Genomic DNA, 12,923 nt, shown 5'->3' with positions numbered 1-12,923 from the left:
AACAGTGGAGCACCCACAGAGACATTACTCGAAGAAGGGCTGCTTTATTGATTCTGGCCAGTAGGCTGTACTACTATATGACCTAATGGCTATGGCACAGCCTTTAATCTGCCTTTTGACCACGTGACATAACCACCTGCAGTGGGGTGTAACCTACCCTGTGGCACTTACCTAAAAATATTCATTTTTAAAAATCAGTCACTATGTCAACAGGAAGCAAATATACTTTAAAAAAATACATTAACGGTGATTACAGCCTGTACCTTGCTGGATTACAGTTGTATTATGTGCCATGACTGATACACATTTCCCTGCCAGATGAACTTGGGAAGTTTGGTATGCTAGGTGAACCACTCTCAGCTCTTTGATATTGATATCAGAATATATAAAATATAATATAAAAATCCCGCGCTTCATTAGCATGATCTCGCCGGCACGTTACTCCGCTCAATAGTAATGTTAGTTCGAACCAAGGGGTTCGAACCAGCGCTCACTTTCACTTTAGAAACAGCTGGTGTTCGGAGTAATGCGCCAGCGAGATCATGCTAATGAAGCACGGGATATTTAAATTCATTGACTATTTCGAATGCCTGCAATTGCATCCCTAGTTCGAGCTAGGGTGCAAGTGTAGACATAGCCTAATCTCAGCCATTCCTCTCACTGGGTAAGGGAACACAGCATGCGCACACCCAATTGGAACTGACATGCGCAAACACTTGAAGAACTGGGAAATAAGTGTCCACATTACATTGGCACAGCTGTAGCATTTCTAGCTTTATGAAAATATGCTTATGAATATAATATAACTGGAATATGCTTTATGAAAAATACTTCTTGTAAGGGTTTATTGGAAAAGTTATAATCTGCTGAATGTGTATATTCCTGTATTTAATGTTAGAAATATGGGATGTATAAACCTGTGTTATTAAAGTAGCCATGCTAATCGAGACCCATTAGTGATACTTCAGGATCTTGAGCCATTGGCAAGAAAACAATGAATTGTAAATGGACTTATTTTTCCTGTAAGCAAGAGAGGAACAGCTCTGGTTGGTCCTTCCAAGACAAGTGGCCATGTCACTTGATGCTGGGACCCATCTTCAATGCTGTACTTTTCCACTGAAAGTGAAAAGAAGTTTAAACTGAACACAAAGGATTCCTGTCTTTGGCAAAATCTCTATAAAGTGGGAAGCCAAACAAAAGGAGTGGCTGCCATATCTCAGGAAGCCCTCTGCTTACTACCCAAGATGACTGCTGGAAATATCTAAGCTTGAACAGGGTTAAGGACTGAGCCCACATTGTGAGGCAGTTCAATCTGTGAAAGAAGCTCATCAGAATAACTGAAGATGTATTCCACGTAATTCCACGTAACCAATTTCTTAGTATTTTCAGCTTTTCTTAGTATATTCAGCTTAGCTTGCTTGTTTTGTTGCATTTTGTTTAGTAGCCTGCATAGTTCTGTCTGATATCTCTTATGACCTCTTAAATCCTACCTTTCATACTTAATAAAATCACTTTTGCTTATTAAGAAACCAGTGTAAGTAATTCTTTTGTTGGGAATAGGCAAGGAGTCTGTGCATATATCTCTACCCTGAGGAAGAGGGCGAACATGAACTTAACTTGTATTAAATCCATCTTACTCTGTATAAAATCTACCTGGGGTTCACATCCCATTGAGGCTTTTCATTTGGTTAATGAGTCCCTTTGCCTGAGCCTTTCCAGGGCTGAGCTGATCATAGTGACTGTACAGTATTATACTGCAAAGGGCTGTCATCCTAGCTCTGCGTCCATGCTGGAGGGGGCCCAAGGGCCTGGCTCAGCAGGATAGAGTTGAGAGGCGTCCCAGCAGGACAGGAAAGTTGGCTCAGTGGTATTTCGGCACATCAAGTGACAGTCACAAGGGGGATGGGAGGTCTCTGTGACTGAAGCCTTCAAAAGGCTCACTGAAAATGTGATGAGCCAGTGTGTTTTGTATGTGAGAAAATGACTGAAGCGTCTCAAAACTACCTCTTTTTGCAACTTAAAATAGCGATAAGCTGCCAAAGAGGATCATGAAATAGTCCTCACAGAGAACATGCAATAGCCTGAACCATCTATCTGATAACAGAAACCATCTTACCACATGGAGCATGGATACCAGGGGACTTTTTAGAGGCTACTTTCAACACATTGATCTTAATGGCAAAGATTATGATCTCTGATGCTGCTACTTAGAATACTAAGAGATGTAAATCGGGGGAAAATACAAACAAAATCGATGAAAACTTCTCTGGAACTGAAGGCCAACCTGGCTTTAGATTTTAAGTGGTTTCACAGTTAAAAATCCTTTTCTTATTACAAGTCACAGAGAACAGGGATGATGTGATTGATGGAAATGACCCATGTACCTTGTTGAGCTTTCCAAGGAGGGGTTCAGTGATTCATTTCCAGCAAGGGTGCAGGAGAATTCAGTTTACAAGGGCAGACACTTGGCTTTGCAACCCAGTCATACACAGCAGAAAAATTCCATCTCTCTGTTCTCCAGCAGAGTTTCACCATTACTGGCAGAAGAAAGGGGAATAACTGTCCATCAGCTGCTTCCTCCATCCAGATCTGGGAGGGTGGGGGACTAGATCAGGTCCTTAGAGCGGCCCTTTAGTCTCCCAAAAGTTTGATAATTTGCAACTACCTTGCAACTTGCATCTAAGAATGTTTTACTAGACTGCATCCCATGTCGGACAGGGAAAAGGAGGTACAGGGAAGATGTCCTTTGCACACAACAATTAGTCACACAGCAGTACACTTGTTGGGCATACAACCTTCAATTTTTTCAGGGCCCTTGCTCTAACTAAATGGCCCAACTAGTATTCACAACTGCACAGTAGTGCAGGGGTGGGCAATAATTTTTGATAGTGGGTCACTCCAAGATTTTGGAAAGTGGTCGAGGGCCATACTCTTCCATGATATTAATGGAGGAGATGCGGGATCTGGGTTGGAGGTTGGTTGTAGAAGGAAGCTTGGGTAAGGGACTGGGGAGCAGGAGGGGGACTGGAGGCTGGGAGGGAGTTTGGGCGAAGGAGATGGTTGTGACCTAGGGCAAGGGACTAGAGTGCAGGGGTTTGGGATGTGACCTAAGGTAGGAGGGGATTGTGATCTGGGGCAGGAGATTGGGGTGCCAGATCTGGGAGGGGGTATGGGTGTAAGAGGGGAACAGAGGGTTTGGGTATGTTGAGTGGGGGGGAGGGGCAGAGAGTTGGGGCAGGAAAGGGCTGGGTGCCAGAAGCAGGCTGTGGCCAAGAGACTTACTTGTCAACTGCCAAACTAGCCTGCCTGCAGAGCTTAAAATATTTCCCAGCCTGCCTGCCCATGTGCTTCATGAATAACTGAGCCCAGGAGAGGGGTGTGTGGTTCTTCTTGGCTGCCTGTTACTCCAACAAGCAGCTCCCATTGGCTGCGGTCTGCCAGAAACTGGCCAATGGGAATGTGCTAGGGGCAGGGCAGCTGCTAAAATTTCTCCCCTCCAGTTTTAAAACAGAAATGGAGTCCTGCAGCTGCATTTCTGCATGGGGCTGTGAGGCAAGCTGGGGAGCCTGCCTGGGGCTCCCCGCTGCTTCCGTGGGCCAGATCGGGTGGCTTGGTGGGCTGGATTCGGCCCACGGGCCCTATTTTGCCCAGGCCTGCACTAGTGTAATAATCTTTGTACAAAGTATGCCTTGATAGGTATCATTTTAAAACTAATACTTTGCTGGTCAGTAACATCATGGTGAAATGTATGTAACATTCTATGGAAAGTCTGAATCTCTGCTGTAGGAAGTCATTATCATATACCCAGGACCAGATAGCCTTGCCTGGGTAAAACTAATCAACAAGTCTGTCCTGAACAAAGGAGTGTTTACATCACTTTAGTAAATAGGACTATCCAGACAGGAGGAGGAAGAGATCGCTAAAATGCAAGTTCTGTTTCCTGCAAACACCAGTGTGTTTGGGAGGGGAGAGAGCATAGAGACTCCTTCACTACCAGGCTCCATGTCATCTTCCTCACAGCTTGAATAAACTATACCTTGAGGGATTTGCTTCAGGAGAATCCATGTTAAAGGTTCACTGCAGTATAAAAGAACAGGGTAGAGAGCCCCACTTCTCTCTTTCAACAAAGATGAAGAGCCGCATTTTGGGGCTTCTGGAGAAACTCTGACCAACGGGAGGTCAGCAATTACCATCTCGCTGGAAGACTGGATGAGAAGAGCAAAGCCTGTACCTTGCTAGGTTAAGTTTTAAGACTTTTAATACATATTTTAACTTTTATTTGCTTGTGATTCTAACTTTCTCACATTTGAACTCACTTAAAATCCTGTCTGCTTGTGTTAATAAACTTGTTTTACTATTAAGCTAAAACCCCAGTGCTCTGGTTGAATTAAAGTGAATGTTAACTCTAGTTACCGAGGCAAGTTCATGGTTCTTTCTTCAAGGTATTTTATTAGCCCTCTGAATGATGCAGGAGAGGGCTGGGCATTGCATGGCACAGAGGTTTGCAAACGTTTAGGAGCAGAGATGTACTGGTGTTACTTGCTAATATTAAGCCTAGTGAGACCAGGATGGGTCTGTGATAGCTGGATTTTGAATGGGTGAATTGTAGAGCAGACTGAACACAGCATTGTAGAGCAGACTGAACACAGAGTGCACTTTGACAGCAGGCTGTGTGTATGTCCCAGACAAGAAGCCACAAGTACAAGCAACATTTAGGGGTACTCAGGATTAGAATATACACAGTGACACAACCTCTTACTGGTCTGAATTGCACCCCAGAATGTGACTATATTGAGGTCATAGGTCAGGGATGGGCAATAATTTTCAATGGGGGGGCCACTCCAAGAATTTGGTAAGTGGTCAGGGGCCATATTTTTCTATGATATTAATGGAGGGGATACAGGGTCTGGGATGAAGTTTGGCTACGTGAGGGAGCTCTGGGTATGAAATTGGGGTGCAGGGTCAGGGAGGGAGATTGGGTGCAGGAGGGAGTTGTGACTTGGGACAGGGGTGCAGAGGGGTAGGGTGCAGGAGAAGGTGCCAGATGCAGGCTCTGGCTGGGAGACTTACTGTAGGCAGCTCCTGGCCAGTGGCCCAGGAGGAGCCTCAGACAGGCTCCCTGGCTGCACATACTGCTCAAAGCAGCTGGCTGTTGGGGCCAGCATGTGTCCCTCTGTGCAGCCTGTCGCGAGAAAGAGGTCTCCACCCCCTCCCCTCAATCTTTGCTTCCTGGAGACACACACACTGGTCCCAGCAGCTGGCTGCTTTGAGCAGCGTGTGCACTGTGGCAGCCATGGAACCCGCCTGCGGGTCCTGCTGGACTATGGAGGGCCGGACCTACATGTCTGGTGGGCTGGATGCGGCCCAGAGGCTGTATTTTGCCCACCTCTGTTAAAAGGACAATTAAAGCAACAAGTTTACCAGTTGTGTACTATAGTAAAACAGTTAACTTACTGTCACCATACTTGATACAATACTTAGGACCCCTCACTAAGCAGAAATAGGAACATAGCCTTTCAAAAGGTGCCTTTCCATAGGAGAGCTAATGAAATGATAAAGCACATGTTACTGGTCTTATGACATGCTGCAGTAGCCCTCACTAGCTCAGCAAAGCCTCAGGCACAAACATTGTATCGTTTTATTCTTTGACGCAGAATTAAAGAATGGAAACAGCCCTATTGGGTAGTCGCTTCCTACTAGGAAACCCTGTTGGTTTACATGCAAGCTAAACTAAGGATGGTGCCTCCTGCAACACCAAAATTCATGCTGCTCCAAAATTCATGCTGCTCTTCAAGCATAGCTGCACATTAGTATGGTAGCAAAAGGGCTCAGAACTGTTGGGGACACATTGTTCTCTTCAGTCTACGAGTACCTGGATCTCAAACCCCAGCCTGCAGAACATCCCCGCCCAGAGCGATTGTACAGTCTGGCCTAGGACAAGGAGCCTGTCTGTTACTAGGCCCCACACCCTGCCCCTTCCCATCTTGCCCAACCCTCTCCCCTCTATGACAACCTGTCCTCCAAAGACACTGCTTCAGAGGTCACTGGGGCAGACCCTTGTGTTGCACAGTGGCAGTGGTTGAGGACACCCTCCCCCCATGCTCCCTGCGGTAAAAGGCACTCTGGGGAAGCGGAGCGCAGTGCAGCTGCCCAGTGCACACCCCTTCCCAGCAGCTCTGCCACCACCAGGAGTGCACAGGAGTTTGACCACTGCCGCCGCCACACAGCAGCGCCCCCGCCCCCCAGTGATCCCTGAAGCAGTGTCCTTGAGGGACAGGGTGCCATAGAAGGGTGGGGCAGGGAGCCAGTAATGGACAGCCCCTTCCCCCCGGAAGGCCCCTGTCGGATTGCACAATCGCTCCATCTGGGGATGGCCCGCAGACCAGGTATTTGAGACCCCTGTATTAATGCTACTCATTTACTTCCATACCTGACAGGCTGGTCAGACTATCCTGGCTCAAGGTACAGCGACATACTGTAAACATCTAAAAAGATACCAAACTAAACTGCTTCTCCAAAGTTTGTTGCTACAGGTTGCACCTCTAAAATCCAGCACTCTCTGGTCCAGCAGGACCAAGGTTGCTTCTAGACCAGAGTGCCTGGAAGACTAATGGCAGGATGGCCAGCAGCCTGGCCAGAGTTGGGGGCAGCAGTAGGGCCAGAGGAGCCCCAGAGCAGTGCTGGGGCCGGGGCTGTAAGGACCTCGGCAGCCTGTGACAGTTTGGGGCTGGGGAACCTTGGTCACTCACAGCAGCAGGGTGCCAGAGAAACCTGGCAGCGCACAGCAGTGCAGGTCTGGGGAATCTTAGCTGCCTGCACTGTGTGGGTCTGGGGACGAAGCAGCCTGGCCACCTTCAGCAGTGTGGAGCTGGGGTCTGGAGAATCCCAGCTGCCCACAGCGGCACAGAGCTGGGGAAACCTGACCGTCCACGGCAGCGGGAGGCCAGTGCTGGGTCCCGTAGAACCCTGGACATGTATAGCCGCCTGTGGCTGGAAGCAAGAGGCCAGCTGGCTCAGGGCAGGTGGCAGAGGACACCTCCCCTGCTCCAGCAAACTTTCTCATTCAGGACTGGTCTGGTCCTGACAGTGCCAATCAGACCCGGATGTACAACCTGTAATTCCTCATATAACTAAGGGGTGTTTATCTTTTACAAGAAAAAATATTCTTTACCCACCAAAAGAACTACACATGCTTTAAAAATTCTCTCTCAATGTATATTGCTATTATCGTTCCTTCTACCTCACTGAAGCGGCCACTACTGTGTAACCACCAATTTCTCAGCAAAGACCAAAATCCTAAATGGTCACATTGCTGCGCAATTGTTCTTATTTCTCAGGTGCTGCATAATCCCAGCTGTGCTGCACTGTGATTCTGTTCTGCAGTCCTTGCCTGTGGGCCCAACATTCTTGCCTGGCTTTGGGGGAGTGAAACAGCTATACAGGAGCAGACTGGGAGGGGTTCTGACATCTTCGGCTCTGAAACTGGGGTAAGAACAATGGCCTAACAAACCCTACAATAATAAAAGGGATTTTTGCATGTAAAAACCAGACTGTTTTCCACTTTAAAAAAAAGGAATAAAAACACACACATATCACTGCTGTAGAAATTGTCAATGTGAAAACCTAATGCCCGCATATGAGAAAGGTACCTGATTTATTTGTCATGACTCTGAGCTGCCTTTCAGGCTTAAATTTTAATAGTCCACCAGCTTTCTACAAGACCCACCTTTTTCCTTTTCCCTTCCAGTTATGGGTCTAGTCTACCTGCTGGGATGTGTGACAGCTGTATATGTTCAGGTACAAGCCTCCTCCCCGGCCTGGTACTCAAATCAGTTGTCTACTCCCTTCCTCTCCCTCCACCTGGGGTAAATTCCCCAGTCTTTAGGTGAATAAATCCAAAGCCACAATGCTCAGCTTATATCCAGCATAACATCAAGAGTTAATGAATTTAGAATAAACATTTCTAAAAGCCTTTTGATGTGCACGGTATGTTATCCTGTCTTCCCTTTATACCAGATATTGTTCAATGGACAAAAACTGACACAGTTGCAAAGTGTTAGTGTGAGATGTTAAACGCATTCCAATAAGCCATAGATTGTAAAGATCCAGTGATTCATCTGGGAAGATTTATTGTACTGGAGAATATCCAATATTTTTCTTCATAGCGCTGAATAACAATTCATGAAAATAATCAGAAAATATAAGCTTTTTAAATGACACTCAAAAGAGAAACTAATAATAATTACATATAATACAGATTTCCATCTTGCATTTAAGCAAAGCAGTACTAAAAATGGTCATTTTTTGTCTTCACAGTTAACGAGCATAGCCTCTCCCGTTTAAAGCTTCAGCAACCCAAATCTCCCAATCACTGTGTGACTATGTTCAAACCTAAAGCTGCATCTGGGATGTAAACATTCTTCAAACCTTCCTCTGTATTCTATACAGGGGGCACACTTAAATTCATTCTATTTGTAGGAGTGAAAGATTTTAGAGAGATAACTACATGTAAAATGAGGCATCCTCACTAGAACTATTGTTCGCTCTAGCACCAGAATGAACTTTAAGGCTATGATTCAGCAAAACATTTGTGTGTAGTTAAATTTCATTGATTTCAATGGATTTTGAATCATACCCTTTAGGACTATCAAAGTAACGACTCTAGCCCTACTCGGCATCTGCTTCAGTGATGTGCTGAACAGAGATGGAGTTAAGCATACGCTTAACTCCATTACCGAACTGTACTTAAGTGCATGTACTGTATGTGCGTTTATGTAGAATCACACACACACACACACACACACACACACACACACACACACACACACACACACAGTTATTGCCATTAGCGGTCTTCTGCTTGGACAATCTATATGTTAAGGTATAACCTGCACTTATTTTGGTTTCTACAAACATAAAAAAAGTGCCTGAAGAGAGCTATTGCAGCTTTCATTCAATCCTTGTATTGGCATTGAAAGCTTTATTTTGAAAATAAGCAGCAATACTGAATAAATAGAATGATTGTTTTGTCATCTCCATACAGCTGATGGCCTTCATCCAAAACATGAAAATACTGTAGCAAACAGAACATGTACGTGTCAACGTTAAAAAAAATTGGCATAATGTAAAAGTAACACTTTGACACTTATTTTAATACCATACAGGCCATTAAAGATTATTTTCTGGAAAAAAATGAATAAAGATTTGCTATTTACATAGATAATTAAGGCCCAATTCACTTAAAGTAATGCACATTGAGGAACTATATACTTCAAACCACAAAAAATGAAACAAAACAAAAAAAACCCACACCACAGGATCGGTCTTTTTTCCACACTCATATAATCCCAGTTCATCATAATGCAATAAAAAAAAGAAAAAAAAAAGGCAGAGGTTTTCCTTCCCTAAAGTGTCATCTTCTCTTAATCACAAAGAAAACTCTCATTTGCTGATTCTATATATGCTACCGCTACCGCATGTTCTTTCAAGTTTCACATGATGGGTAACATTTTCAAAAATGCTTGGGTGACATAGAAGCCATAATCTTTCAATGAGACTTCGGCTTTTTTAAAAATGTTATCCTAAACCGTTCTCTGCTTTTTCATTGTCACTTGTGAGTGACAATGTAAGGGGATTTACATAATTCATTTTCATTACAATAATAGGAGTCTTCCATATAAATCTCCTGTGCACTTACAGGAAAATAAGTACTTGTGGCTTGAACTATTTAATAAAATCAAACATTTATATTCATTAAGCTGGGTCAGTATTTAACGTGGCACCTGTTCAAGTGTGTGCTGTTTTTGTTCTACTTGTTCCTCTTGGACCAGGTTTGAAAAAAGATTTTGAAAATGGACGCATGATAAAATTCTACATTTATAAAAAGTAACATTTGATATGGAGTGAAATTCTTAATTCTTTATGATGCTCAGACAGAACTGTATCATATAGTAAGAAACAAAACTCAAAGGCGTGCCTTTTTAAGTTGATCTACAGACAAGTTAAGAGCATGAAAACTAAAGGGATTTTCTCAAATTAAAATAAAAAATATTTCAGTGAATTTATTGCCTTATTAACAGCAGCCTTGGACACCAACAGTTATTTATCCTCCTGATGAGTAGAAGCAGAGAAAGCTTCTCAAGTGCCCTGATGATGTCTTTCAGCTGGGAAGATGGGAAGCTAGTTTCCAAAGCCACTAAATGCTTGGCCTCTCTGCCAAACAGCAGTCCCCACCAATCAGAGACCAATCTTTTATATTTTCACAGCCTTATTGGAAATTGTTGTTAGTCTAAATACAGCAGCATTTTTAGTATTTGTGGTGCTATTAGTAAAAGATAAATGAAAAAATTCCACTTAAGGGCGATTCCTTCATCTCAGGGCTGTATTGTTTAAATTTTGATTTACCATTCTTATTTTAAAAAGACAAGGATGTAGGAAATCCTTGTCTTTTACAATAAGAAAATTAAGTTTGGATTTACTTGTACCCAGATAAAAACTAGCAAGAGTATTTATATTTCACAAATAAAAAGATTTCTAAAGTATTATTCTTTAGTTAGTAAAGCATGGGTTTTTACTCACTGGGGATGAAATCCTCATTGTATTAATGTCAAAAGAAGTTTTGCCCTTGACTTCAATGGAATCGGGATTCTCCTTCTAGATTTTGATTTCTGGGGGCCCAAGGTCTACTCTGTTCTGGATGCACAAGCATGGCTCCCACTGAAGTCAAAGAGCTCTGCAGGCGTGTGATGGCAATATCTGGTGCAATCATAAGAGGCAGTCCAAATTTAGTACATAAGGCCCAAGATTCTGTAATCAGATCCATGCAGTTGGTCACACAGGTGTGCATGAAGGAGTGCCACTGATGCCAATGGTATCCACTGCACTGATCCAAGTGCAGGACCAGGGTAGCATCATAACCCCACTTTATTTGGAAGTGATGTATCTGTACGTGCTTATTCTTAAATTCTGCTTGGGAGCCACTTTTTCTAAACCTTGTTTTATTTGTGGTAGTACTAGATAACTGCAAAACTTTGTAAAAATAAATGGAAGTCTACTAGTGAATCTGAACTCCTGCCTTTTACCTCATACGCTATAAAACCCTGAACAGAAATAATCTTGCATATCTTTTAATGACCTAAAAAACACGTTCCATAACATTGAGGACTAGGAATGAAATCCTGAAAAGCAAAGTCAAATGGAATTATGCTATTGATTTTAATGGGACCAGGCTACCACTCCAGCTCCTTTAGATGTCATTTTGCTAAATTGTGTGCATGTGGATTTTGTTAAGCAATAGCAACAATTTACAGAAAAATAAGAACACTGTCATGGCTGATGGAAGGGGGAAAAAAAAAAAAAGTAAAAACCACACTGTGAAAAGCTGTAAAACAGACATATGACAAAAAAAACCCTTATATGATTTGCTTCTCAAAAGGCATATGCAATGTGGCACAATATTGCAAATATACATTCTATATAATAAAATACTGTCTAACTAGTGCATCCTCAGTCATGCTGGAAATAGCCTTTTCTAGCCAGCTTTAAATTCAATAATCATTCAATGATTCATTCGAGGCAGCATCAACAGGAAGCTAATCCCACAAACTCATCTTTCAAGCCTAAAAAGATAGCAATGGATAGTGGATTATGATGCATCATAATCCACTATGTAACAAAGTCAGTGGTTAGAGACTATTTTAAAGATACAGCACCCCCACAACACTCCTGTGGTCGTGTATTGTTAAAATGTGATGCAACACTGGACACTTATATACGCAAAAAAGTCATCTTGTCAGACTGAGAAGTACAATATTACATAATTAGTCACAAGTTTAAAATAAAATAAAAAACTGTAAAGGTCAACATTCACACCTCCTTTGATTGCATGGAATAAATTAAACCTTAAACCAGTTGCAAACAGGTTCCTTCACTCTGCTCAGTCAGTGTTTTATTTATGCCTATACATAGAATAATACTTTTGTAAATGCTTCTGAAGTAGCAATAATAAAAATGAAGGCTTTTTGCACTAATAGTTATTGGGTGGCAACTTCAACATTGACAGCTGTGTTGCTACGCAGTTCTTTTGTTCCTTTGCATCAGTGCAGGGGATATGGCTCCACGTGGCGTGTAGAATGAAGAACTGCAACATGTGGTGGCTTAAAGAGGAAAAGCTTCTTTCATTCATCATTGGTAGAATCAAAAAGGAAGGAACTTATACTATCCATGGTACCTTCATAGGTCCTCTCCAGAAGAGGTATATATTGTTATACATAAATGCCCTCAGGATTAAAACCAGATGACAGTGGATTCTGTAGAATTCGAAGATTGCTGGGGAGCTGCCTTGATGAACCTGGGCGTTTCAGGGACCCGGACTGAAATGTTGTCTCTACACAAGAAAGATGATAATTACTATGTAATTGTAAGATGATAATTACTAGGACAAGAAGCAATGGAGTTAATTTGCAGCAAGGGAAGTTTAGGTTGAACATTAGGAAAAACTTCCTGTTGGGTGGTTAAATACTGGAATAAATTGCCTAGGGAGGTTGTGGAATCTCCATCTCTGGAGATATTTAAGAGCAGGTTAGATAGACATCTGTCAGGGATGGTCTACATGGTGCTTGGTCCTGCCAGGAGGGCAGGGGACTGGACTTGATGACCTTCCCGTTCAATTCTAGTGTTCTATGATTGCACGATTCACTTAATAGGGATGTGAACGACTAGTCGACTATCCAATAAGCAAATGCTTATCGGATAGTCGACATGCTAGTCGACTAGTCACTTCTACCCCCTTGCTGACTATCAGAAAGAGGCAGCAAGGGGCAGGGGAGAGGAGAAGGGACATCAAAGTGGCAGCGCCATGTGGAGCCTCAGGTCTGGCCCCAGGCTCCACGTGGCGCTGCTGCTTTGAAATGCCAGGCTGCACG

General features: G+C 43.2%; 1 protein-coding gene across 5 annotated transcripts in view; it reads right to left on the bottom strand.

Annotated features, from left to right (window-relative positions):
• Positions 1–8,112: 8,112 nt before the first annotated feature.
• The window catches only part of RASSF8 (Ras association domain family member 8), a 130,605-nt gene continuing 125,794 nt past the window's right edge, over positions 8,113–12,923 (bottom strand). For all 5 annotated transcript variants that reach the window (XM_075898743.2, XM_006127671.5, XM_006127672.5 and 2 more), the window contains one exon: positions 8,113–12,385. In XM_075898743.2, coding sequence (XP_075754858.2) covers positions 12,264–12,385 — 122 coding nt within the window. In that variant the 3' untranslated portion in view covers positions 8,113–12,263. The remainder of the gene's footprint in view (positions 12,386–12,923) is intronic.

The sequence above is a fragment of the Pelodiscus sinensis genome, chromosome 1 (assembly GCF_052426305.1).
Source record: "Pelodiscus sinensis isolate ZL-2025 chromosome 1, ASM5242630v1, whole genome shotgun sequence".
Taxonomy (NCBI): Eukaryota; Metazoa; Chordata; order Testudines; family Trionychidae; genus Pelodiscus; species Pelodiscus sinensis.
The sequence above is the reverse complement of the archived record's forward strand: the minus strand, read 5'-3'. Positions and strand labels throughout refer to the sequence as shown.